At 41.4% G+C, this 27,689-nt stretch overlaps 1 protein-coding gene across 5 annotated transcripts; it reads left to right on the top strand.

Annotated features, from left to right (window-relative positions):
* The first annotated feature begins 10,603 nt into the window (after positions 1–10,603).
* SLC25A29 (solute carrier family 25 member 29) lies at positions 10,604–19,951 on the top strand. 5 transcript variants are annotated; one of them, XM_051621231.1, is made up of 5 exons: positions 10,673–10,700; positions 12,273–12,316; positions 13,028–14,344; positions 16,927–17,010; positions 17,631–19,951. In XM_051621231.1, the coding sequence occupies exon 5, from the start codon at positions 17,664–17,666 to the stop codon at positions 18,372–18,374; it is 711 nt and encodes a 236-aa protein (XP_051477191.1). In that variant the 5' UTR covers positions 10,673–10,700; positions 12,273–12,316; positions 13,028–14,344; positions 16,927–17,010; positions 17,631–17,663; the 3' UTR covers positions 18,375–19,951. The 5 variants fall into 5 exon arrangements, with proteins under 5 accessions (XP_051477189.1, XP_051477191.1, XP_051477192.1 ...); XM_051621229.1 differs by lacking the exon at positions 13,028–14,344 and having other exon boundaries at positions 10,604–10,700; XM_051621232.1 differs by lacking the exons at positions 10,673–10,700; positions 12,273–12,316 and having other exon boundaries at positions 12,323–13,175; positions 14,310–14,344.
* The last annotated feature ends 7,738 nt before the right edge of the window (positions 19,952–27,689 follow it).

Genomic DNA, 27,689 nt, shown 5'->3' with positions numbered 1-27,689 from the left:
AGGTGCTCAGCAGGGTAACACAAGCCCCAAGCAAACACTGTCGGTGCTACTGTAGTCTCCAGTCCTTGGCTCCTGGTGTCTGGCCAGGACTTGAAGACAAATGTCATCCACTGCCCGGCTCATCAGCTGTGTGGGACCTGCTCAGCCTGGCCACCAGGTGACTGCAGCAAGGGCAGAGCCTACTGGAAGAGGAGCCCTGCACAAGTGTTGAAGTGTTCACACAGGAGCAAGTACAGGATGTAATCCACTGTGAAGCAAACCCTGTCTGGGAAATTAAACCAATGTTACTTTGTTTGATGTTACTTGCTGGCTCACCTCAAACAGTAGAGATTAGGTCCCCGCCAAAGAGAGAGATCCTCAAGGCAACAGTGCAATTCCTAGAGATGTAGAGTCCTTGAGGTCTCACTGTCCTTCATGCCTTGCTGAAGGATCTTCCTCCTTCATCCCCTCTTCCCCAGGTTTCAGAGATATACCAGTTCTCAGACACCAGCTTCATTAGAAACACTTGAATCGAGCCCCTCCCAATGCCACAGGTCAACAGACGCAGCCCAACAAAACCTGCCCAAACAAGTCTTGAATTATCAGGAAGTTCTTCAGGTTCAAATATGAGTAATTCCTGTCATCCTTTGACATGATGTCCAAGGACTGACAAAGATTGCTGCTAGTCCAGCTTGTGAAGAAATGTTGTGGTCCATACCTGTGCAGGGATGAGTGACTGTGCCTGTTCTCAACCCAGTTGGTCTTCTCAGAGCATATCCTAAGAAAGGACACACAAAAAGCAGGCTTTGAGGCTCCACAAGGGACAGCATGCTGCTAGAAACAACTCACAAGTCCTTTCCTCCAGCAGCAAAGCAGTTTAAGGGCCATTTGTTGCAAATGGGTGAATTTCACAGAGGATTTTAAGAAAGCAGAGCATGGAAGGTGCTGTCAGGTCAAAAAGGCAGCTCTGACGATATGAAGCAATCTGCAGGATATTATGAAACTAAGTGACAGAAAAGTGAGGAAGGCCTTAATTTTGCAGAGTGCATGATTTCTGAAACACTCAATTTGCTTCACAGGAAGAGGCAGCTGCCTGCCTGCCCAGGCAGAGAAAACTGCTCCACAGCTATAGCAGGAGTGGGGTTAGAGGACTGCTGCAAGTGTATGGAGCAAAAGGAAAGGTGGACAGGGAGACCTTAGGTGGTTAATCAATGTTACATAACATCTTTTAGGTGACACCAAAAAATCAGGGGCCTCCCTTTACCGCTCTTCTTCCATAGATCACTCCCAGGACATTCCCAACTCCACCTGTCCTGAAAAGCGAAAGCTCTTCTGCCTCTGCAACCACCTGCTCGCTCATAGGCCAGATTTGCTGAGAAAATGTTCCAGCCTCGTTTCATGTCACAACATGCTGCATTATCTATTCCCCTTGCACTGTGGTTATCACACTCGCATGCACATCCATTAATTCCTGTCTGATTTATTTTAGAAAAACTCCTTGACTGCAGAGGCTGTTCAAACAATGTGACCCTCCACGTCACTGGGCTGTTTGCACATTGCGGAACGGGGGAGAGTGGCACTAGCACTGCTGAGCTGGCAGAACCTGGAGCTTGGCTTGGGTGGTGGTGGGTGGAAAGGGGGGTGGAACCTTCTGGCTCCAGCTGTATTATGGATTTTCAAATCAAAGTGTCTCATTGTCCTTTATCTCAGGTACTCATGAAAAACACAATAATTTCAAGGACTCAAACATTCACAGCAGGAATTTCACAGCAAAGCAAACAAAACCAGTAGGGAAACCACTCTGAGCTTTGGCAACTGTGTCACTTGTAGCCAGGTATAAATCAGCAGTGATTTCACCCCTGGAAAGCTGATATAAGGTTGTAATGTTTCTACACACATTTCCAAGGAAGAGAAGATACATTTTCAAGACAACTGAAGATGACTGCAGTAATTTAAGAAGTGACACAGATTTTCTGGCTTTGGGAAAGTCACTCAATCTTCCTATACCTAATCTTCTCATCAGCACAACCAGTGTGCTGTGTGCCCAGTGCCATGAAGTCATTGCAAGGATTCAGGCACTTCTCAGAGAGCCACAAGTCTCTTCCCAGGGGTAAATCATGGGAAAAGGTGAAAGCAACAATGTTAGCACTCATGCTACACAAACACCCATGTGGAAAAAAAAAGTATATATATATATATAAAAATAATTACATTTCTGTCATGGTTCTTTTGAAGTGTCATATAACTCATCCCCCTAAACCCTAATCTTTACAGCAACAAAGGGGAAAGGTGACTAGTCAATCACCTCAGTCAACTCCTGTGAAGGATTTTATGTCAGAAGATATCGCTAGCACTTTGGAAGGGCTTCTGGCTGTGATAGAGGGAGGGGATATTAGAACTGTTATTGACTTTCCAATTGCACTTTGAGCCTCTTTCCAACCTTTTTTATATTTTCTGTACTTTAATGAACAGACAATGTAGTCAATGACCTCGCAGCAGGAGGCACACACCTTCCTGGCCTCCTCTTCCTCACCAAGCAACAATGCACTCAGTATTTGTCATGAAGGCACTAACTTAGAACCCTCAACCTTTTTAGCAGTAGTAGTAGTTCAGGCATTAGACAGTAAAACATAGCTGTCTTGGTAGGAACGGTAACAAGCCCCAGATCCATTGCTGGTGCAGTCTCAGTGCTCTCTTCACAGTCTATGGCTCTCTATCTTTTTCTCCAGTATTCTCAAACTGTGTGTCCCTCAGAACTCTGCTGTACACCAGTGAAAAATGCATAAGATGCTACATCATTTGGACTAGCCAACAGTCTTTCTTCCCTTTGAAACTGAGTTGATGGGATTTAACAACCTCAGAGCTACTTAGAAATTTGGAAGAAAACTCAGTTCTATAATTGTGAAGCATTATTATTTAGGACTTTGATATCAGCTGCTGAAATCATGCTGGAAAGATTGTTATAAAGATACTTAACTGGCAAACCTGGCACCAGTGAGTTCACAAAAGAGAACTTTTTTGAACTACCAGCATTATTATGAGCTTATGTTAAGAGGGGATATATACAAAAGAATTTAAGATATTTTTTTTACCTCACAGGAGTGGAAAACAAGTGAATTTACACAGAAATAATTAATGAATGCATTCAAGCAAAAACAAAGCATCTCCCTTAAAAATTCTGCTGCAAAGCAAGTTTAATTCCAGTGAAGATCCCCATACTCTTGGGGTAAAAAGCTACTGTTACCCATGCTAACTTCAGCAATACCAATTCAGGGATCTCTGCCATAAAGGATCATAAGCAGTGTACACATTCCTAGTAGGAATATAGACCCATTTCATCAGCAAATGTTCAATTCTGTGCCTCCTGACCTTTTCCATGGGCTTGAGCTGGAGAAAAATTTGAGGTCTAAGCCAGAAGTTTCTGTGGCTTTTTTCCAGTGCTAGCAAAGGGTACTCAGACACCAGTACTAACAGTACTGGAATCTGAATATCATATGAAGTTCACAGCCTCACTTATGACTCTTTTTCTTTCCTTGTTGTTTGCTCAGGAGCTGTATGAGCCCCATCTCCCAGAGTACTCAGGAAGGCTCTGCAAAGGCACATTAATCATTCTGCTAACCCTGTTCTTTCAGTTTCTAAGAAATGGGTACCATTCCTATATGACTAATGCAACAACAAACGTATTCCACGTGACAGCTGCAAGCCCACTTCTGACCCAGCAGGAAGCTGCCTTGAAGACAGGCCAAGATACTAAAAATATGTCGGTAAATACACCTTAGTAGTATTGTCTCACCATATATTCCCACTTTTTTTGGCTCTCTCTTCTCATTCATTACTGACTGGTGCATAGTCCTCTGTGTCTACACTGTTAAATAACAGCATTCAGATTCAGCTGGAGACCTGGTCTCCCAGTCATTGACTTTGCATGTGGATGTAAACTGTGCCAGAGGATTTCAAGCACATGGTGTTGAAAGTATATTTGTATAGCTGTTGGCAGTGAAAAATCATTTGCCTCACAGAAATGTTCCTGTAAGAACTGGGTGGCTTAAAAACAAAGATAGGAGGCAGGCAGAAGAGGTTCTCCTCATAGCTCTGCCTCCTGTGTCCCTAGGACAAATCAGTTTTACCAGTTTCCTTATCTATGAAATGGCCATAACTGCACATTCTTTCTTCACAGAAAGGGCCTGAGGCTTAGGTTATATTGTCTGTAAAGCTGGGCTGGAAAATGCTATAAAGATGCCAACTCCTGAGTTTTTATCTTCCTTTTCTGAATGATTTCCCAACAGTTTTTGTTCACTGTCACCAGTCACAAGTGTATTTGTTGAGTGACTGAGTAATGTGCAGCGGGAGAGATGGGCAAAGCTGCTTGGCTGATAGGTAGTTACTAATTCAGGTAACTGGACTCAGTGACCACCCTCTTATCTCAGTGTGCCTCTTCATGGTCTCTGGCATCTTAAAACTGAGCTGCCAAGTAGCTTGGCAATAGGATTCTGCTGGAGATCTGACCTCACGTGCAGTTTTCTGAGGGAGGCCAGCAGCAAAGAAACTCACTCCACCTGCAGCAAACATGAGTATTTCAGGTTTTTTTGGACTCAGCTCCTTCCCCAAATATAACAAAAAAATAATTATCATGTTTTAGCCATCATAGTACCAGCACTGGCCAAAGAATAAAAACGGGACCTATGAAGAAGAGAAGACCCAGTGCTGGAGTATATTTGTGTAGGTCTGTCCTCTCCAGCCTTCTTGCTGAGTGCTTAAAAGAAACATGGCAGAGGAGGAAAAGACTCATCAGTATAGTATATATGATCTTTGAAATTAAAGGTAATGCCAAGGAAAGGACTTTTTGCCTGTAGGCAGCTTTTCCCCATTTTTCAATGTCTTCACCTCTGATCTGCTTCCAGGGAAGCACCCAGTGGGGCTGGCTATGGATTTCTATTTCAAGCAAAACAGCAGACAACTGGCTATGAACAGGGAATGTATTCTTCCTGGATTCTTCCTGGATTCCTGTTTTAAGTGCAGGTTATACTGTTTTGTTGGAGAAGAGCATATCTAAAACCAACCAAATTAAACCGCTTCTCTGCATACACAGTACACATGGAACACAGACAGAGACAAACACCAGAAGGTACATGTCAGAACTTGGCCACTTCTGCTTAAAAAGACTAGGATCAGGATTTCCAGAAGATAGTGTGCCTCACAATAAAAATATTTCCACTTTACCAGGGTAAAGTGTGGAAAGTTGGAGCTATACCAAAATTTTCAGGGCAATTCACAATTTACAGCATTCTAAGCCACTCCCTTCCTACAGCACCTCTCAGTCTCTGCCTGAAGCTCAGCACCTTAGATATTAGCTTAGACAGTTGTTTGCCTGCCATGATTTCCCTTGGAACAAAAAGGGGTCTCACATCCTGGAATCATGACTAGGACATTTTGGGGAATCACAAAGCCTCTATGCATCAGCAGATCTATAAGCAAAGCAGCTCTGCTTCAACAACACTTGACTCCTGTACAAATGCATCTGTCACATCTCATGCTTTGAAATACTAGCCTTATCAGGAGAATTTATCAGGCTGGGAAGTTTCAACATTGGATATACAGTACCTTTGAAGCCAGTGGGATAGTAACGTCAGAGAATACCCAAAAGCCACCCAAGGTCATAAAGTTAATGGATAATAAAGGTATCTAGTCCACTATGAACAATGCCTTAGCTGCTCTGTCTTCAAAGATAGCTGCATCCTGAGGATCTGGAGTATCCTAATGACCCGACTCACAAACATAATATTGAGTGAGACAATGAGTACATTTGGAGCAATGAACATGACAGTGTTTAGGAAAACAAAGAAAATGTACTCGAGTCCACACCAAGGTACTCAGTGAATTCACCTGGAGAAGAATCTTTTTGAGACACCAGGTGTTTCCACAGAGCACCTCAGCCTCTAAGTTTTTCTTCTGTACTAGTGCAAGTGCAACATTCACAAAGCTGCATGTACATGGTGTAAATGCCAGCTAGGTTCACATTAACAGGGCACAGAGAAAGCTGGTACTGCAAAGAGTCTTTGGAGTGTGATTCAAGAGCCCCAAATAGGTGCTAGGAAGGAGAAGCTGAAAATCCAATCCCAGCTCAAGTTAAAAAGATAAACTGATGCATTTCTCTGGGTGATGTGATGAGTACCAAGTTGTGATGACGTAGCAGTGCATTACCTCAGAAGGTAAGGAAAGGACTGAGCACAGCAGGCTGAATGAAAGGAAATTCTCCTGTCAGGTAGCCCCAGAGATAACCAAGCCCCAGTTAACTTCTAGGAAGCAAAGGGGAGACCCCCTCATCCACCACCCTTCACATTCTAGTGGAACATATCTGCTGAGACACAGCCAGTTGCTGATGCCAAATTCACAAGCAAACATAAAGATTTTGAAACACCTGAGCCAACAATGTGTATTTTATTCCACGCCACTGCAACCAGAATTTTGCTCTTTCTCTTCATGTTTAATTTACCTGCAGTGTTAATTTTGCCCTGCTGTTTCTTTACTCTCCTCCTTATTCTCTTCCCCTCCCTGCCCTCCTAGTTCCCTTTCCTGGGTTTCTGTTTGTGTTCACCTTCTCCCAGATCTTCCCTGGATACCATCAAGGGCAGGAGCGGGTTGACAGGGTAATTTCTGATCACAAGGATGAAAGGGAACCTCCTCTCCTATCTCACCCCTCCAGCATCACCTGCAAAGCCACTTTCACCTGAACTGCCACCGTTTTGATCTAAAAGACAATGGGACAAAGGGCAGAGGCTTTTTGAAGGATGACATTAAACTATAAAATTAACCTTTTCTCTCAGATACATGGCAGCTGCTGCCACATGCTGATAGGTCCTGTATGTGCCCCAAGCTGCTGTCAGCTCTTTCTTTTCTGCTTTCTCTATTTGATGAGCCTACATTTCATTTCACCAGCCAACAGGGAAGGAAAATGGTCCCAAAAAAGGAGAAAGCAGAGAAAGCACCACCCCTCACTCCAGTTCTCTAGGGGATGCATCCCAGACAGTTATGTTTGGATCTACCTCAGCAGAAAAACAGGGAAGGCAGCCACAGCTGAGCTGAATCTACAAAGCCTGAAGGGCACAAGAGCTCCCAAAGACACCTGAGTCACACTCTGAGCTTAAGGCATCACATATCAACAAAGCAGATGGAGATCAGACATAGCTTTTGAACTGTCTAGAAAAACAGCCTGAGTGAAGAGGAGAACCATTGAAGCGGGATTTCCTTGAGCATCAGGTTAGCTCTGCTCTCCAAAACTCTATCTGCACTGCCCACATAAGACCCTGGATTAAATGACAAAACATCTGGTCTAAGTAATATTATTAGACTTCCTTTCCTTTATTGCAAAGCTCCTATGGAAGCTACACACAAATATAAGCACCTCTGTTGACTCACTGTCCCCCTCCACATACAAGCTTAATCAACTCCTCTAGATTCATACAACGTTGTTTCACAAGAGTAACTTGAGCTGAAAACAAAACTCCAGGCAAGAAAATATGAACAAAAGGGAATTCCCCAGTGACACTAAAGCCAGGCTCATTCCTTAGTGAACCAACCCTTGGCATCTCAAACTTTATACCAAAGAGACCTTCATGTTTATAAAGCACACCCCCCACTCCATTTGAAGGTCATGCCTGCTGTAGTGGGGTTTAGTAACACAGAGTAAAACATTCAGTAGAACTGAATAAAGCTTATTAGGAGTAGCTCTGGCATGCAGGAACAAGACAGGCCTTTGGAGATTGCAACAGCATGGGAGGGGCTGCAAAACATCAACAGCAAGATTAGAATTCAAGTGATCTTGACAAACCAGAAAAACAATCTGGAAAAAGCAATTTAGCTTGGACAGTTAGGAATAACTATGTGGAAAGAAAATGCAAGTACAAGACAGGGAACGTTGTGGCACACAGCTGAAAAGAGTCTGAGACACACTGTGTGTCACAGGCTGCCCGTAAGTCAGCAATGTCATGTTATGAGATGTTAAGAAGAATTCTTGCCTATATCTGATCTCATATGCAGAAATATGAACAAGAATTTTGTCTGCAATACCCAAGGTAATTTCCCATTACTCACTCAGCAAGGATATAGGCATCAAGGAACTTCAGATCAATGGAAGAAAGGAGGCTAAGAGGAATCTGAGATAAAAAGATAGTAATCAATATAATTCAGAGAAGAAAAGACCAAGATTTGAAACTGTCTTCAGATAAGCTAAAAGATGCCTGCAAAGAGAGAGGAAATAAATTATTTTCCCTGTCCATTGTGGGCAGACATTAGAATTACAGAACCCTGGTGGAGAAAGTAATTTTTCTACAACAGATTGCCTGGGAGATCAGAGGATTTGAGTAACAGATTAAAACCCCTTTGGTCAGGAATGTTTTAGGCTAGGCTGATGCTTCCAAGGCTTGTGCTACAAGACATGAATTTAACATACGGACTTTTACCTGCAGAGCTGAGTGGATGATGGCAGATCCTCTTGCACATGCCAGAGTGGAGAAGATTCCCAGAGAGCTACTGCCACCTCTACTTGGAGAAAACATTTGAGGAAAAAGGCTTCATCAGGACTTACTCTGGTTTCAAGGACTGGCTGCAGGTGTGTGGGTTTGACAAGGTCTGAAGTCCCTGCTAGAGGGTAGAACAGTGTGAGAAAGCAAGGGGCAGATCCTGAAGCCTTCAGTGCTACAGGAAAGGGCAGCACCAGCCTGCCCATCTGCTCTCCAATACCAACAGGTTCTCCCCAGGTGGGCCAGCTGGGCGCATCAGGAAATCCAAAGCATCCTAGAGACACCAGGATGCTTGTTTTGGTTTGATAAGTGCCTAGAGATGAGAAGGAACCTAAATGAATGTCCTAAAGATTAGAAGATATGGGGTCAAGTATTCATTGAATGCTTTGCATTTCCATTTTATCTGCTTATTAATTGCAATGTTGGTTCAAGAGCTGCTAAATCTGAGACAGGTTCTCAGGATTTGTACTGTAGGAGTAATTTCAGACTTCTTTGGAAGCATCCTTGTATTTGTGTGTTTTCTTCACACAGAAGCTAAAAAATGGCTTGATTTTTTAATGTGCTGTTCCACTGCAAGATTTTATTGGCTTTGTATTAAGCTGCTACACCTAGAAAAGCACTGCCATACCATGGAAAGCAATTTAAAATTTAAAAAAAAAAAAAAGAAAAAATAAGAAAAATTAAAACACTCCAACTGCTTTTCCATTCTGCTTCTAGAACTTACTAGCTGAAAGCTGACTTTGCAGGCCCTGAAGAGCTCATGTTACTCTAAACAAAGCTCGAATTGGCTACTTATTGTTCTCGGCCACTGGTATTCCCCTGTCTCAGACGTTGCCCGCAGGAAAATAACAAGCAGTTTAAACAGGGCTCCATTTTTAAACAGTCAACGGCCTGAATTGCTCGATTAAAGGCTCTGGCACCAGGGCACCTTGAAGCAAGGTAACGTTAACAGGAAAGCAGAGTTAATACAAAATGAGAAAACCCTGCAGGGAGGGGAGAAGTCTGTTCTGCAACATGAAGCACAGCAGCAACATGTAAGACGGAGATCTGGTGCTCTGCCAAGCACCACAGGCAGCAGGCAACTGATTTATGGCCTTCACCTTCAGAGGTGGGGTCTCATCCCTGCACTCGCAGCTGAGCCATGAGGGCAGAAGTTAGCACAGAGTCCACAGCTGCTGGCGCTGGCCACTCTATCTTTGAGAAGCTTGGGGAGTGTCGTTAGAGAATCACAGAGTGGTCTGAGTTAGAAAGGGCCTTTAAACATCACCTAGTCCAAGCCCCCTGCCATGGGCAGGGACATCTGTCACTAGATCAGGTTGCTCAAAGCCCCATCCAGCCTGACTCTGAGCCCTTCCAGGGATGGGGCATCTACAACTTCTCTGGGCAACCTGTTCTGGTGTCTCATCATCCTCATAATATAAAATTTCTTCCTTTTATATAACCTAAATCAGGCTGTTAAGAAGCCTCTCTCCATGTTTATAAGCTCTGAAAGTATCTTTGTAAGTACTGAAAGCCCATGATAAAGTCTCCCCTTCTCCAGGCTAAACCTTGGTTCTCTCAGCCTGCCTTCATAGAATAACTGTTGCAGGCATTTCACTCTCATTAAAAGGAGGCAAATCCTCCAGAATCCTTGCGACATCAACTCCACCAGCTTTCCAACCACAAGTGCCCAGGAACGCCTCACCCAGAGAGCAAGATGCCCCCCGGACAGCTTCCATGAACCACCCAAAACAACTCTGGGGCTACTGATGGTCCGCAGAAGGGATGCTCTGTCCCCGCCTCCAACCACCACATTCCCAACCTCCCAAATTTATTTCTGTCTTTACTTCTGATTAATTCTCCAGATGCAGCTGCAAAGGTTGTGGGGCGGGGCCGAGCCTCCAGCCGCCCCCTCCCCCGCTCTCATCCACTACCTCCCGCATCCTCGTTAGTCCCATCCCTGTCCCGCCCTTTGCCCGGAGCCGCCCCGGCGCAGCCGCCAGTGGTTGCGGGCGATGGGGGGGAGTTGTCCCGTTGCCCGCCCCTTCAGAGGCGAGGCCCGGCCCCCGCGCAGCGCAGGGAGGGGAGGGGGGGCGGTAGAAAGGGCGGGCGGCGAGGCGGGCGGCGGCATTTGCGCGGAGCCACATCGCGCAAAAGGGCTGGGCCCCGCTGGGACGGAGGGTGCCAGCATGGCTCTGGATTTCCTAGCGGGATGCGTCGGCGGTGAGGAGCGCTAAAATAATATTTTTTTATTATTATTTTTTTTTAAAGAGAGGGGCAAAAAGGGAGAAGGGAAGGAGGAAAATAAAAAGGGGAAAAATAAAAGAGGGGGAAGGGGTAAAAGAAAAAGGGGGGGAGAAAAAAGGAAGGAAAAAAACCATAGAGTTCTTTTTTAAAAAGGAGGGAAGGAAAAGGGGAACGAGGGAGATGGAGGTGGGGGGAGAGCTGGGCGCGAGGCTTCTATTTTGGGAGCGGAGAATAGCGCTGGGCACGGGGGGCGATGAGCGCGGTCCCTCCGCTGCAGGTGGGGCCGAGGCCGGGCGGGGAAGGTGTCGGGGTTCCCTGTGACGGGGGGTGCGGGCTGTCCCCCCCCGCGCCGGGCCGCAGCGCCAGGGCTTGCCCGGGGGGCTGGAAAGCGCGGCTGGGGGAGGGAGGGAGCGCTCAGGGTTAGCGAACGGGCAGCAGCCGAATCGGGGACCCTCTGACCCGAGAATATTAATAGAGGAGAGCTTTAACCTGAGGAGGAGAGCATGCGTGTGGTCGGCTTGCTCTTCCCTGTGCATCTGCTTACGGCCTTCCTTCTTCTATTTTTAGCAGTTCTTATATCGTGTTCAGGAGATTTATTCTCGCGTCTTTTCAGTTATTTGAGTTTGCTGTTCTCTTTGCCAACCTGGCAAAGAGGGTTTTGGTGGGAGGCTTTTTCGCAATTTCTCTCTGACTTCCTCCTGGTGACCCTTGCCTTGCCAGGGATTCCCCCGTGGTCAGTTGAGCCCCTGTTGCTTTCACGCTGAGCACGGTGCAACGTGTCTATTTTTGTCACTTGGACTCTCTTGCCGCTGCACTGGCCTCAACCAACCTGGACTACTCCATCCTACAAGTGGGCTTTGCATTTCTGCCACATCGGCTGAGGGAGAGGGGGGGATGTTATCCTTCTGCAAATGTGAGAAAGCCATAAATGAACTTCCAGTTCTGGTTCACAGAAGTAGGAAGCTAGAGGATTCCTTTTTTCAGCTAGTACTTGTGTTTTTCAGTGCAAAATGCATGTATTCAGATTAGGTGGTATAACTAATAGGTGGCATGTAAATGCTAAAAAGGCCTTTCATACTAGACTAAAGAAAAAGTCCTTCTGCATCACATCTAGAGAGGCTGTGAGCAGAAAGCAGGGGTTTTTTTTCTGGCTTTAGAGAAAGTTCCCACGTTTATTATTCCTCCTCAGAGTGGCAGGTACCTGAAATATTTTGCTCCAGAGGAAATCTACAGTATCTTCCCCACTGCACTTGCCTTAGGCTGGTGCCAGGAATCACTGCTGAACGTACCGTATGGCACATGCTGTAGTCAAGGCGATTCAACCTCTTCCTGGGGCGTAGAAGCGTGACAGGAGCACAGAAGCACCTACTACAGGCCTCAAGGACTGAACTGTAGATCTCTTACTTCCGACTTGATAGGATGCTCTTTACCCAGCCTACCACTAATGCTGTGCACTTACGCCTCGGGCTGGTGCTTGGTCTCAAGCTACTGCAACCCCAGACTCAGGAAGAAAACTGAGTCATAACCATGGCATTTGTTTTGTTTCAGGTGCTGCCGGAGTGCTGGTAGGACACCCATTTGACACTGTTAAGGTGGGTTGATTATGAAATATCTTTATCTCCATGTAGAAAGCTTGAAGCTTTTCCAAGGAATGGGGGAGGAAAAAACATCCCCAGATGCTGTAGGAGCATAAATCTGTGCAACCTTGGAGCAAGCCTCCTCAACCACTGTCTTCAGCCGTGAAAAAAATCTTTGTATGTATGATTCAGCCCAGTAACATGATGAATGTTGGCCTAAACTACAAATTCATCAGTGCAGTAACAATGTCCTATTTGAAAATATGATCTTACCTTTAACTTAATTTTATTTGACGCTTGCTTCTCTGCAGCTGTTCATCACTAACTGCTAAAACTGACTCTCCCTGCCTTTGTAATTCAAACCTGCTTTGTTACGGGTTTGAAAATGTATGTTTTGTTTCCCCCTCAAGCTCTGCTACTTACTCAAGCCATTAATTTGTTACTCTAGCCAAAATATGTAAGTGGATAAAAATCCACAGCATGAAGCTTGTCTGGGTGCTTTTTCTTCCCTTTAGGTATTATTACATATTTTTATAACTTTCCAAGGTAAAAATTATTTTCTGATAGTCACTTAGCTGTATGTATTATGCATGCTAAGGGTAGCTAAGACCTGTTCAAATATAAGATTTTGAAATCTTCTGAAGGGCCCTTCCTTCAGCCAGGAATCCCAGGGGTCCAAGCCCATTTTCTCAGAACAGGGTGACAACTTCAGTCACTTTTTGGCAGCCTTATCCAAAGTCTTGCACTGGAAGAACAGAAGAAAGGATGCCAATATATTTCCCGCTAAATTATTATGCCAGATCACTTGACTGCAGCAGACAGCATGCCACCTGCTAAAGCTGTATTTGGAATACCTGCACCTCGCTGAATTTAGGTATGCAAAGAGCTAACAGTGTTACTGAGGCTAGCACCATATTCTGTATTCCAGCACATGGTAAATTCAATACAGATTTTCCAAGCTAGTGGGTATTAATCCCTGCTAGCCAAGTGCAAGCTGCTCAAATAGTAAAAACTGTATGTATGTTTCTCACGAGTATGGTGAATTTGCCTGCTAAGTAATTGGGTTGAATTGTAGTATCTGTTTTCAGAAATGGCATTATCCAGACTTGCACTTTTTTTTTTAATGGTGGTGTACGCACAGCTGTCTTTTTCTCTCACCCCATTCTGCCAAGTTTTATGTGCTTAATTTAAGGTGACGGGTCATTTCACTGAAGCCAGCAAAACTGCTAAAATGCTACACTCAGCCCAAAGAATGTGGGGGGAGGGTTAGGTTTTAAAAAGGGAACAGCTTCTAGTGCATGAAACTAAATGTGTCTGTAAGACTGGGGCTCCCAGGCTAATTCAAGCAGATGTATTAGTGCAAAACATGTTTTCTTTAGAAAAAGCATCTTGCTTTACAATAGAGCATATAGTTTTTTTCTGAATTACTTTAAATGTTTTATGAAATACAGTGTGGCATGCTGTGTCTTCATACCCATTAGAAGGTGGCATAAGAATTTATCTTTTTTTTTTGTTAGACAAAATACTAATGTTTATGTTATTAGTCACCACTGCATGTGGGAAAACTAACTATAACCAGTCATTAAAAAAAATAAAAAGCATAACTTGTATATGTATATATGTTAAGAATTAACCCTTGTTATAACTCTGCAATGTTTAAAGGGCTAGCTGGTAGCCACTTCAGACTGTAAATTTTTAATAAAACTGAACAATGGGAAAGCTGCTTAGATAAGCTAGAATTTTACTTCTGTCTTAGCTTTTAAGCACTTTTTTTGGCCAGTGATCATGTTTCACAAAGCGGGGAGGGGGATGGTGGGACACACAGGGAGAGATTAAGACTGTGAAGTCATCCTGCGAAACCCACAGCTGAGCTGATCTCAGAACTGGCAAACTCCTTATCCCTGGTTTGTTGATGTAATGTATAAATTTGCTTTTTTGCTTTTAACTGCCTTTACTTTCTGAGCTAGGGGCTGTCTTCATTAACAGCAAAAGTGTTACTTTGTTGTAGATGACAGATAAGCCTCATCACGGGAGAGTTACCTAGTAAGTATAGCCCAGGTGAACACTTCTGTTTCTCTCAGTCTTAATTTATTCCCAAATGTATTAGTTCAAATAAAGATCTAAAAGACTTATGAAGCTTTTTTCCCTTTTTAGTTTCTGATGTGTCCCTCTTCTACAGCTGTGGCATGGAGGGAGTGGGGTTTAAAGATCTTTTTTTTTTTTTTTAAATGAAAAGTCTTATTCTGAACCTTCATTCTGTTATGCATTTCTGGCTGTATACACTTCCACACAGAGAGGCTTTAAAACTGAATCTCAGGCACACTGTTCTTGAGGTCTTACCCACTGCATAACCTTAGATGACACTTTCATTGCTCAAACACATCTAAACCACCTATTTTGCGTATTATTAAGTGTTTGAACTGTTTTGGGGGGTGTGGTGTTTTTTTTTGCTTAGCCTTGTGTACCTTTATGCAAGTCTTCAGAGATGGGAAATCACAGTGTGTTACTATTGGACCTAAAACCTTAGTAACTGCTTTCAAATAAGAGGGAAGCAAGAATATTGGGCAATAATAGTATGCAGGTTTTAACTTTGCACATGATTAATCCTACCTATAGTTGTACACACTAAAGAGCTTGTTGAATATGGCATTAATACTCAGGAAATAAAGTTCAATATGCATTACTTGCCTTACCTGGCAGTTTGCTAAAGCAAGTACCCCTGTGTGGTCATTGCTGTGCTCAAATGAGAGCGCCATTTTTTATTCTTAGACCTGAAGTGTCACTAGTCTCTGAATATTTTATCGTACCACAAGGCTTAATTGGTCAATATTTCACTAATTACTTCCACAAAAATAGTGGGAGCTGTATGCCACTAGAAAATTCAACCTATGTACAGAATATAACTAATTCTAAATTACTAGTGATAAGCTTATAGAAAGTTTAAAGTAAAAAGGTTCCCAAGGTGTAATTCTTCCAAAGCCCATACAGGTGGAAGTCCCCCGGTTTCACAGATAGGGTTTGAAACAATAGCAGTAAGTAAAACTTTAACTTTGTGCAATTCTGACAGGTTGGTAAGATTTATGACTTGCTTGTCAGGCTGCTTCTTGAGCAATGTTAACCATCTGCCTGCCTCCCAAACATCACTTTGAGCAACAAAGGATTTATTTGCTTTGAATCCTACTATAAGCCTACTTTTAACACTAAGATGTTTTAAATCCCTGCTCCATCTTGGAAGACCTGAGGCGATCTCAGCTTCCCAGGCTGGCTAGCACACACTAACTATAGACTAAAAAGCCACTGAGAACTGAAATTTTTATTTGCAAAACAGAAGATGATGATGTATTGTAGGAATATAAAAAAATACTGAACCTGTAAATATTTTTGCCTCAAAGAAAGCTAACCTGAATATAGAATTTTGACAAATGATGACCCCAAGTCCTTTCTTGACCCACAGCATCTTATGGGTCTTTCATTTTTGTTGTTTTTTTTTTGTTTGTTTTTTTGTTTTTGTTTTTTTTTTACTTCAGGGAATCAGGGATAAAAAGATTTTACAGTCAGGAATCTCTCACATAGACCTGGTAATACTTCCTTTTGTTCAGAATAAGAGTCTTAAAATTTTTTTGCCCTGGAGTTGCAGCAGCATGAAATGGTTGATCAGCATCTTCTCTGAGGAGCATCACAGCCTTCCATGCTGGAGATCAAAGACAGATTTCTAACTTCTCCAGTCTAGTGAAACCAATTTACTGACTTCATTGCAGTGTAGGGTTTTGCATGAACTAGGTTGAGCTTTGAGGCTTTTTTTTTTTTTTTAATATGTTGAGGAAAAATTACCAGGAAAAACTGGAATGGACTTTAGGAGACATGCCAATTGTCCTTAATGTTAGCACTTGCAGTAGCTTCTACCTGTCCAGCAGAATGTACCGTTTCAGTTTTGGAAAAGTTAACTGATCTTTCACATTAAAGGTTTAAAACAGCCAGACCCTGTTTGCATTGTTTGCATTTAGCAAGTTAGAAAACCCAACCAACCAAAAGACTAAAATTTAAAAGGACAAGTGGCTTTTTATTCCTTCCTCATGCAAAGTAAGACATCTTAAGAGTATCTTCCCAGCTACTCTCTGGAAAAGATCAGATCTTAATGAAGGGTCCTAAGTCTGGTAGCCAGAAACTGTGGGGGGTGTTGTTGAAAGTTTCCATCCTTGTACAATTATCCTTATTTCATGCTTGACTTGTGAATAATTTAAAAAAAAAATCTACCAGGTTTGTACAGATAGTTCTTAGTGTGAACAGAAGTATTCTTGGCAGCTAAAGAAAGTACTTATTGTACCTAGTACTGAAAAACTTCCATCTGAAACTCTAGATCCAGTGTACTCTGTTGTACTTGCACATACTGGTTTTCTAATATTCACAAGAAGTCAGTAATCCTCCTCCCTTCATGTTTTCACCCCAAAAAAATAATTCAAAACACAGAATATTTTTAAATTATTTTGCCACATATGGCATTCCAGTGTCCAGCCTGTGCTCTTGCATACCCATTACTAGAGCAAATCGCCATATGCACAAGACACTACTTTACCGATCAGGCTACTCTTGCCATACGAATCAGTATCTCATACAACTTTTTATAGGTTCGTCTACAAGTTCAAAATGTAGAGAAACCTCTCTACCGTGGGACCTTCCATTGCTTTCAGTCCATCATAAAGCAAGAATCTGTAAGTACAGAATTAATGCTTTGCATATTTTGTATCTTCTTATATTTGGTACCAGAAGGGTGAGAAAACTGTTTTAAAAAACTACCAATACTGAAGATTAAGAGAAAAGCATGCTCTGAACCTCACCTGAGCACAGGGCAAAGGTAGTCAGACATTTGCCAGAAATTCTGGGAAGATTACTAAGTTGGAAGTTGATATTTTGAAGTTAACTTTTAAAATTAGTTATTTGAATAGTTAATTTTTCCAGAATCCAAGGAATCTGGGCAATGACTCAAACTGGTGAGGTTTCTTTTTCTGCTGAAGCTTTAAGACCATAACTATAAGGGTGTTTTTTATATTTTAAGTAGCTAATTCCTAAAGTATAAAATTTACCAGAAAACTTTTCTTCAGATGGACTAAGATTATTTTCTGGATGCATTCAACTATATATTTGTACTGCTAAAAATATTTAGATGTTTGTGTCTTAAGCAGCAATGAAAATATTATTACAAAGCAAGATGTTGATGATCTGCCGTGGGAAAATTAGGGCATAAGATAGAGCCAGAAAGGGTATCTTCTGCATAGTTTCAGGAGGTTATCAGCACCACTGTTAAAGTGTTTTTACTTCCCTCTTCCACTAGGCTTTTGGACTCTATAAAGGTATTGGGTCACCCATGATGGGACTTACCTTCATTAACGCACTTGTGTTCGGTGTACAAGGTAACACACTACGTGCTCTTGGAAAAGACACTCCTCTAAACCAGTTCCTTGCAGGGTCAGCAGCAGGGGCTATCCAGTGTGTCATCTGCTGTCCCATGGAGTTGGCAAAGACGAGAATGCAGCTTCAAGGAACAGGCGAATACAAACTAAAAACGAAGAACTACAAAAATTCTCTGGATTGTTTGATCAAAATCTATCAAAAGGAGGGGCTGAGGGGTATCAACAGGGGCATGGTCTCTACATTCATAAGGGAGACTCCAAGCTTTGGCTTTTACTTCCTGACCTATGACTGCATGACCAGGTATTTAGGCTGTGAAGCCGAAGACAGTTACGTTATTCCCAAACTGCTGTTTTCTGGGGGGATGTCAGGAATTGTGTCCTGGCTCTCAACTTATCCTGTGGATGTGATCAAATCCCGGCTCCAGGCTGATGGAGTTGGAGGTGTTACACAATACAACGGCATTGTAGACTGCATCAGAAAGAGTTACCATGAAGAAGGCTGGAGGGTGTTCACAAGAGGTCTTACTTCTACACTGCTCCGTGCTTTTCCTGTCAACGCAGCTACCTTTGCTACTGTCACTGTGTTCCTGATGTATATGAGGTCAGAAGACAACCTTAATGAATGTGAACCTGGTCCAGTAATCCAGCAGCCTTCCAGTTTGTGAACCTTGTCTGTTCCTTCTCCTGATCCAATGCCCAGCTGGTTGGCTTTTTTTTTTTTTTTTAAATGTGAACACTTGACCTGCAAAAGTGGTGTAAATGTATGCTAGCTGTATAATGAACTCCTAAACATGTCAGATTAGGATTTCATCTCATTACTTGTATAAACAGTATATTGCCTTATTCAGGACTTCACATCTAGTAGTATCCAAGGAAGATGGGGACCTGCTTTTAGAAAGTACTGTACAGTTGCAGTTGTGGCTCCAGAAGAGGATCTAGAGAATGTGGTAGTACCAGAAATCAGGTTTTCTTCCACCCATGTTCTGAATGACTGAGTTGAGTTGAATGCAGAAATGTTTTCAGAACAGGAATGTTCTTTTTTGTATGTAGCCGGAGTAAGCATAGTCCTCTAAGGTGAAGTGGGAGGAAGATATTCAATCTTGGAGACATTTTGCAGGTAACCCTGAACTGCTCAAGACATGGACTAGCATTCAGCTTACCATGTATTTTACTTTTCCTCTGCTTTTATATGTCAGTGTTTTTAGTAGCATCTTTGTTCATACTGGTTTGCTAAAAAACAAAAATAAATTATCTGTTCCTAAGCTACTCCCTTACCTTTCAGTTTTGAATAAATATCTCAAGCATGAACCAAGTTAGCATCTGCACTCATATGCACTTGTTCCTTTAAATTTCAAGGCTTGTAAGGATTTAGGGAAACTCAAAGGTAGTAAGATTGATGTTATTTGCCTTCACTTCTATTTCTTGTTTGGTGGGTGCCCAGATTGTATTGACTAGAATCAGGCTGTTCTATGAAGTTACTGCACTTTGTGCCACTTCTCCCAGCATGCCTCATAGCAGCCAGTGATGCACCAAAGTCAAAGTCCTACCTGTGGTATTGCACAAAATGTTTGTGGTGCAAGGTTAGCTTAGCAGCTTGAAGTACTGTAGAAATATGTATGTGTTCAAAACTGGAGGTTTCATATCTCTCCAGACAATAGGCGTATAGGTTGGTGTTCTATACACTTGCCTTATGAATTTAAACAAGACTGATTTTCATGTATTTAGTTACAGTGCTATTAGAAAGAAAACTGAAAAGGTTTTTTGGAGACTTCTTGTTACATTAATCTTGTTCAGGAAGAATTGCATTAGTCAAAGAGCTATAAACAGTTATTTAAGGTTTGAAATAACAACTACACATATTAAGCACAGATGGCTAGGGAGAAGTGTTATGTGTGCAAGCAATGTTCTAAAATGTATCAAACTAGTTCAGTGAGTACAACTTGTTACACTTTTGGTTGGGACAAGTGCAATATGTGTTTAATTTATATGAATTTTCTAAAGAAATCTTATAGCATTTTGCACTGTAACAAAATATGCTGGAGAAACCTGTAAAACTGGTATGTCTTTTTATACCTTGAAGGTATGTTGGATGTTTTAGTGCCTACTTGCACTGAGATTCAAATTGAATATTAAATCTGTCTACTAAGCTGCATATGCACAACTCTCAGCACAGACCATTTACCCCTTTGTACAATAATTATTGTATATAAAATTGAGGGAATAAATTTTTTTAAAATTTTGACTTTGGTTCTTTAAAATTTCTTCTTTTTTCCTCAGCTGCTTCCTTGTGTTAAGCCTAGCTTGCAAGAGGGTGGGGCTTCTGGCTTTTGCCTGGAGAAACTTATTACCCATCTACTTTCCATGTACCACCAGGAAGGGCAGTGTCTTGCCCTGGCTTAAAGAGTTTATCAGGTTGTTGAAGCAAGGAAGGGAACTTGCCTGAGCTTGCTTTTTCAAATTGATCTTTTCAGTGAGTACTTCACTTGGAGATATTAAAGGTGCTAAGAAAACAATCCTGCTGTTAGAGCCAAACAGCTGGCAGAACAACACTTAGACCTTTCATACCATGCAGGTATTTGGTTTAAGCAGTGCTGATCAGCACCAAGGCTGTGCAATTACAGAAGACAAGTCTAGGGTCCCTGCAGAGTCCCATCAGAATGGAGTACCAGGTCTGCCAACAGCACTATTCATACCTGGATCAGATCGATGCTTGGATCTAAAATGCACAAGTTATCAAAAAACTTCGTACATTGTAGCTTTTTAGTTTTAGACAGTGCAACTGGCTCACAAAGAGCATTAATATTCCCAAAAAGCCATGCAGGAAAAGCAGGACGATGTGTTATGACCCATGAAAAAGACCTCTCCTTCCTAAGGAAAAGTTATTTCAGGTAGCGGCTCGACTAATTCATCTTCTTAAAGAACATATACATGACTGAAAGAAACCCCATTAGGCATTAGCTTGCTAGATCAGAAAAGGAAAAGGTCACCAACCACTCCACCTAACCGTGACCAGGGGCTGTTCCCATCAAATACCTTGTGTTCTCTCAGCAGGAACAACCATCTTGAACTAAGCAGAAACAAACACTTGCAATAAGCAAACAGTGTCTGTAAATGAGTAACATTAAACAAAAATGGCTACACAATGCTTTACTTGCAGTATTGACCAAAACATTCTCTCCAGAAACTCATCCATCTGGAACTTAAAACAAATCATCAGTAGCAGACACAGGAGGTTACTCAACAAGCCTAAGAGGAGGGTAAAAGCCAGAATTCAGCCTGCTCTGATGTCAGCTGCTTGAAATCTGTGTGACTCCTAACTATTAAATCAAGCTAGACAATAGCCTCAGCCTTTTAAAACGTGATTCAATTCTTTCCTGCTAGATTTTTGACACATCAGCCAATTTAGCAAAGTCAGACAAAACTATTCTGGCTCCCCAGATCCTCCTTCCCAAAAGCACCACCAAGCATCATGATACTGGGTAGGAGATACTCTGTTAATACCTCAACAACTGAAAGGAATAAGAAGGTAAAACTCACCTATCGTCAAGTCCCCATGCTCTACTCCTTCTTTTGAACCACCCTGCTGCTGGATGAATCAGTCATAACACAGTTACAAGCTGCAGCCACAAATATGCTTAATTAGGACAAGAGGGGAAAAAAAAACCCAACAACACTCAGGTACAACCCCTCCAAGCTTTAAAGAAGTTATTACAGTAAAATTACTGGGGTGAAATTCAGTTCACTTGTGATGTCTGCAACTGTAACCTGATAGTAGTTTGGTTCGGTTTTGGTCCCCTCTTCCTTGCCTTTCTCTCCAAATAGCTCTTCTACAGTGCACATGGGAAAGGAGCAAGAAATTAAAGGGTTGAAAACCTGTACATTATGGGTGCAGGACACACAGCCTACTGGGAAAGTTACTAAGATGCAAGTATGAAGTTGACCAAAGAACAACTTAAACCCCAGAAGTGTACCTAACACCCTCAAAATAGTAGAACATGCAATTAAAACCCTATTCTACCAGAAGAACAGCCAGAGAAATGGCAGTTTACCCAAGGCAACATCATCAAACACCACAGCCATGGAGACAGATAAAGGATCTAAGGGACTATATGACTCTGGAAGGCACAGCAAAGGAACTTTGCTAGGCCAAAACTAGTGGAGACAGGTGCTGAATCATGAGGAAGCAAACTGCTTCTTTCAATGTTCAGGAATTTATGTATGTTAACGGGCAATGGGGAAAGAAGCAGAAATCAGAAGAAAATAGTAATTTTAATCCTCCCAGTGCACCTGTTTTGCAATATTTGCACTAGCACTATTCTTGCTAAAGACAAAAATAGGCTATCACTAACAGAAAATAAAAGTATTCGTGACATAATGTGCACAATACACATAACATACAGTAAAAGCTTGTCTACTCATAGTTTATTATCAGTTTTAACTGATTTGACCTCAAATATGATTTTAAGTTATACTGTTTCATCAGTAAATAAAATGAAAGAAAGCAAGGCAGGATCTGCAGTGAAAAATAATATTCTATACCTTGATATAATTGGTAGAAAGGCACGTTCTAACGTCCACAAAACATTCTTCAGGTCTATAAACATTCACATGTAACACAGTTAAATTGCTTTTTGGTATATTATTACTTATACTTCATTATTACTGCTTTTTCTTACTGAAAGAAACCCTCCAAAATTTTTACTTTTAACATTTCAACTATGTCCATGTGTCAATCAATAAAATAACTAAAATCAGAATAAAGCTTGACCTCAAGGTCTGCACTGTTAGCTAAATACATTAAATCAGGAAGAATTGTTTCTAGAGTACTTTAACTTGGCTAGACTAAAGTTGGTGTGAAAGAACACTCGTATTCTTTTTCAAGGACCTGATTTAGTTGTCTTACGCAGAGATTTATCCTAGATGAGGTAATCTCAAAATGTTGCAATCAACCAGGCTACTTCTTCCTTGTGCACTGCTGTATTTTCACTTAAGGAAGAATCTACAACATCTGAACAGGCTAGTAATAAAGTTCAAGCTTTGTAACTGTGGTTAAAGGAGGTAAAAGTAAAAAAACAACAACAACAACAAAAAAACATACCTGTCCTACCCTTAATTTCCTCTAGGCAGATACCTGCTTCCCTGCCAGTTCATAAACAGAGACAGTGCACTTCATATCACACTCTGGAGAAAAGTGAGATGAAATCCCCTACCCCTAACCTACGCAAGAGGAAACAAACAAACAAAACCATACAAGAGAAAAATCTGAAAACCTACCACGGCATTATTCCTTACAATCTATTTCCAAACCATAAACATTTCTATGCCCTTTCAACCTATGGGAGTCATTGGATTCATATAAAACCACTGGAGGTTCAGCCAAAGTGCCAGTTAATATTGAAGGCTGAAGGACTCTATATCCATATCCAAAGGCCAAATCCTCTGTTTTGCTAAGAAAAAAGGATCATGTTGAAAACTAAGTTAAAACATAAGCTGCATGATGCCCCATGTCTGATGCAGTCACAAACACTGCAAGCCAAAACTGGCAACATTAGTGAGGTCCTTGGCAAACACTCTGCAGCTCTGAAGCACATCTGACTTCTTGAGCCCTTAAAACATTCCACAGTCTGCCTTGCAACTGATTGCTGAGATGACCTTTATCTGAAATACATCGGGACATATACAGTCACCAAGCTTTTTTGAGTGGATTTTCCACTATTTCACAAGTAGTCCATCTCATGCTTCTGTTTTTATCTGCTCTTATGATTTATCTCAAAAAAGTATGTTATTCATGAACATTCCTCTGAATTACACCATTACTTTGGACCTGCTCCAGAGAGAGAATCAGTCTGTGGTCTTTGATTCCCTGAAGAGCAGCAATGCTCTCTGATGCAACATCTGTCCTGCAGTCTCTGCAATGGCCTTGCAAACATTACGAGAAGCAACACACTGATGTCAAATGACAAGGCCATAACTGCCTCAGGTGAGCTTAGACTTCTTAGGAAGCCATAGCTGGAGTGAAGCACTGGTGTTTTACAGGTCCATCAGCTAACCAAAATAGGCACTTACATTTGAAAGCACATTCTTTAACAATACGTGTCATTAGATGTCCACACTTCTCTCTAAAGCTATTTGATATTAATATTGGATGGATGCATCCCCTAAAAATATCTGATCTACACCACACTCAACAGTTTCTATTTAGAGTCTTTAATTTTCATTGCCTTCCTGGAGGTTTTCATGAAGGCACAAGTACACTTCGGACTCTCAGAAATCAGCAGTTGTACTTCTTATTCACCTGCACTGGTGCGTGGGAAACTTGTCCTTTGACACCTGCACGTTCCAAGCCTGTCAAGGTCTACTGCACTCCACAGGACACCCTGCATGCACTTGACCTCATAGGGGCACCCCTGACACTTTGCTATTCTGTCTGCTGGTCAAGCTGTACAAACTGGTAATTCACTGCCATCTCCTGGCAAACTACTATTCAAGACTATCTGCATAGGCTGAAATAAAGAACTGACATACATACTACCTCCTATCAGGCCAATTAGAGAGTGATCACACTTAAAACTACAAACAAGAAAATTTACTCTAAAAGTGGTGGCAGGAGAAGGATTCAACAGCCCTGCAAGGGCCTCAGAGACCCACCTTTTTGCCTTCTCCCTCCCAAAATTGATCAATATTTCTACAGAAATTCAGGCTTGTTCCTGAGTGAGCTTTCACTCACACAGGAACCTGGTGAGAACAGCAGCTCACAAGAGGGAAATTATATCCACACCATAGCTCTCAATAGAACGGATGGTATCCAATCATCATCTGATCTTAAAAGCTTTTCTGTTAGAAAAAAAAATAACAGGAGACTTAAATTTCAGGATTTTCTTATCTAAAAAAAAGTTGCTATAAGTGATCTTACTCATTTGCCTACAGCAAAAGTGTGTTTTTCCACTACTTTAGAGGTAGCCAGGAACTGAAAAATGAATTCTTATACTGAATCTGATGTGCCTTCTCCAAAAGGAAATCCAATATTCTCCACACCGCTTCCAGAAAAAAACAAAAGGACTGAACAAAATTCTAAGCAATACTGTCTTAATAATACAGGATGAATTGTGAGTACAAACTTGCCCAAGTTGGTTTATTTCAGGCAGAGAATGACATTGAATAAAGGATCACTGATTAAATCACCTTACAAAATTCAGCCAGTGGCCAACCTGGTAGTATTTAAGCATTGCTGTAAAGTCATCTTCACAGTATTAGCCTTTTGCTATTTTATATTAGATTAACTCATGATCAAAATTAAGCTTAAATCTCACAATAACATAAGCATGCACATTCCTCCTCTAATCCATTTGTACCTTTACAGATCACTGTGTAGAGGTTTCTGCTTGTTGTGTTCTTCTGTGGTGTCTCACACACTCCTCCTCATGTCACTCTGCCATTCTTTTTCCCTGGAACAGCCAAATCAGGCTGATAGATGAAATGTTTTCACTCTTCCCAAGTGAAGTGTTACATTTTAACTATTCCATTTATACTCCTATGAATTAGCCCAGTCATCCCAAGTCAAACTTTTATTTTTATTCATGTCTGCAAAATGTACACAACAACATTCAGGCTTGAAATCCACCCCAAGTTCTGGACCTTTTTGAAGTACTTCTGCTTTCTCCATAGCAATAGAGAAATTTAAGCAATACAGAAACATTAGCGCAGTTACTAAGTCAAAGCTTAACGGGGAAAGAAACATTGTTTGCTTCCCTCCTCAAGCCACTGTAACACAGACAAGTAGAGATGAAAAACTTATCACTGCCAAGTGCCAACATTATAGAACAACTGAATCAACCAACATTAGCAACAGCTACCACATGACTGCTTAGACTTCCTAGAATGATGTGTCTAGCAGGCCTGACAGAAAAACCCACTTTTCTCCATTTCTTCAAGGCGCTAAGGAGGGAACCGCATTCCAGAATGCTATTCAGCACACACTCTCCTCGAGTTTGTCCATCTTAACCGAGTAGAAAGAGTAATCAGTCAGTTTTTCCAAGGTATGTGCCGAGAAAATATGATGTAAGCATCTTAGGGCAGGTCACAACCAAGTGGCAACACCTTTCATCGTCACTGCTGTTCATCTAGCACTTTGAAGGAATTACCTTTCTTCAAACATTTTAAAGACTCAATAATTTTGCCATTTCTGTTCACTATTTCTTCTTTTGCTTTTTACTTACTGTGGAATTAGCAGAGGTAAAGATTTTCTGTCTGCCTTTAAAACTACAGTACTGCTGATAAGCTATGCTGCTAGAATATATTTACTATTGGACTTCGCAGATTGACAATTTGTGGCCACTATGAGTGGAAAAAAAAAGTGTCAAATTGCACCACCTCAAGTCAAACAGTGAACCTCTTCAAAAGGAAGATAATTTAAGTGAAGTGTAAGTTCAGCTGATGTCTGGGCAGAGAGGAGAGTTCTCAGTTCAGTTTCATTAAGAATTTAATCACTTGGTGTTTCAAATCTATACTTCACGCCTCTTAAAAGCTGTTCAGGAAAAACAACCTCCAGAAGTAATAGGTATTTGACTCGTTTGTCCTGTATTTCAAGCAGGGTCTACTGCTACTGGCAGACCACAAACACATAGCTGGAGAGGTCTACAGTCACTTCTACCTTTTAAAAACATAGTCTGAGTCCAAAAGATACACTGCTACAGAACTCGTCACCTTCCATTTTCACAGCAGAAGAACCACATAAAGTAGTATGAAAAGTTAGATCAAATGAGTGGTAGAACAGGCATGACGAGTAAGCATTTATTCTGCCAGCTTTCAAACCATTGGCTACATTTCCCCCAGCCCTCAGACTCTCCTCTCCTTACCTGAACATGCTCACAAACTGGTGGCATAAAGCAGGAACTTGTTGACAGCAGGCTGGCAATGGTTGTTTCAAAGTCAACTCTGTTGCTAGTCTCACAGCCTGCAATATTTTCACTGAAAATTCAAAAGAAAACTCTGGAATCAATTAAGCATGATGTTTTAAGAACAAGACGTGCCAATTAATACTTTAAAAGCTTAAATGACTTACAGAAGCTGCTTAATGCAAGTATTTATTCATACACATCGTGGAATTAGCTAGTTACAAAGCAAGATATTCCATGCTACTACGTGTTGCTACTTACACTCAGGAGTGTATTTAATGCTACTGATTTGAGGCCTAGATGAAAATATTTCAGATCTCTCTCCATAACCAGATGCAATTTAACTTGGGGCAATACAAGTTTCAATTTCCAGTTAACCCTCAAATCAATATTTAACATAAATAATGGAGTCTCTAAAGTATGTTCAAGGATGTAGTACTGACACCATAAAGGAATCTCTACCTTGAGTTTCAGTAAAACAGGTATCACTTGATGACACAGGAAAGCAAAGTTCTGCATCACCTTAACACCATCATATACACTGTTTAAGGAAAAATGTAAGGTCAGTTTGAACTAGACTGAACTAATTTTATTTCCGTCCAAAAAGAACAGACACTAATTTAACTGTATACAGAATTTAATTTAACTATAACTACACAAGTTTCAGTATATTGTCCTTTTCAAGAACTGCTTAAACAAAACAAAAACACAAAAAAAAAACCCTGCCAAAATTCTAACTCATATTTTACAATCAAATGCCTCATCTTTCTTTCTACGTCTAATAACCTCAGACTAGAGCTGCAGTATTCACATTAACTTAGGTACGGATGAAAAATCCCTTGCTCACGAAGTGTAATTTGTTTATTATCCTTGTTTTTTCCACTACCACCAAAACTGGACTCAAAAGTAAGTTTTACAATATTAGCAATGAAAAATTTCATAAACCTCGAAGAACAGAATTCAGAAAAAGATCACCAACAGTTTTTACTATATTAAAATGTCAAATCCCTCTAAAAAAATACTTATGCATTTCTGTGCATATTCTTGTTTATTAATGTGTCACATTTTACTACAGTACCTGCAAAT

Source organism: Apus apus, chromosome 5 (genome assembly GCF_020740795.1).
Source record: "Apus apus isolate bApuApu2 chromosome 5, bApuApu2.pri.cur, whole genome shotgun sequence".
Lineage (NCBI taxonomy): Eukaryota > Metazoa > Chordata > Aves > Apodiformes > Apodidae > Apus > Apus apus.
Note: the sequence above shows the minus strand (reverse complement) of the source record. Positions and strands in the feature narration are given on the sequence as shown.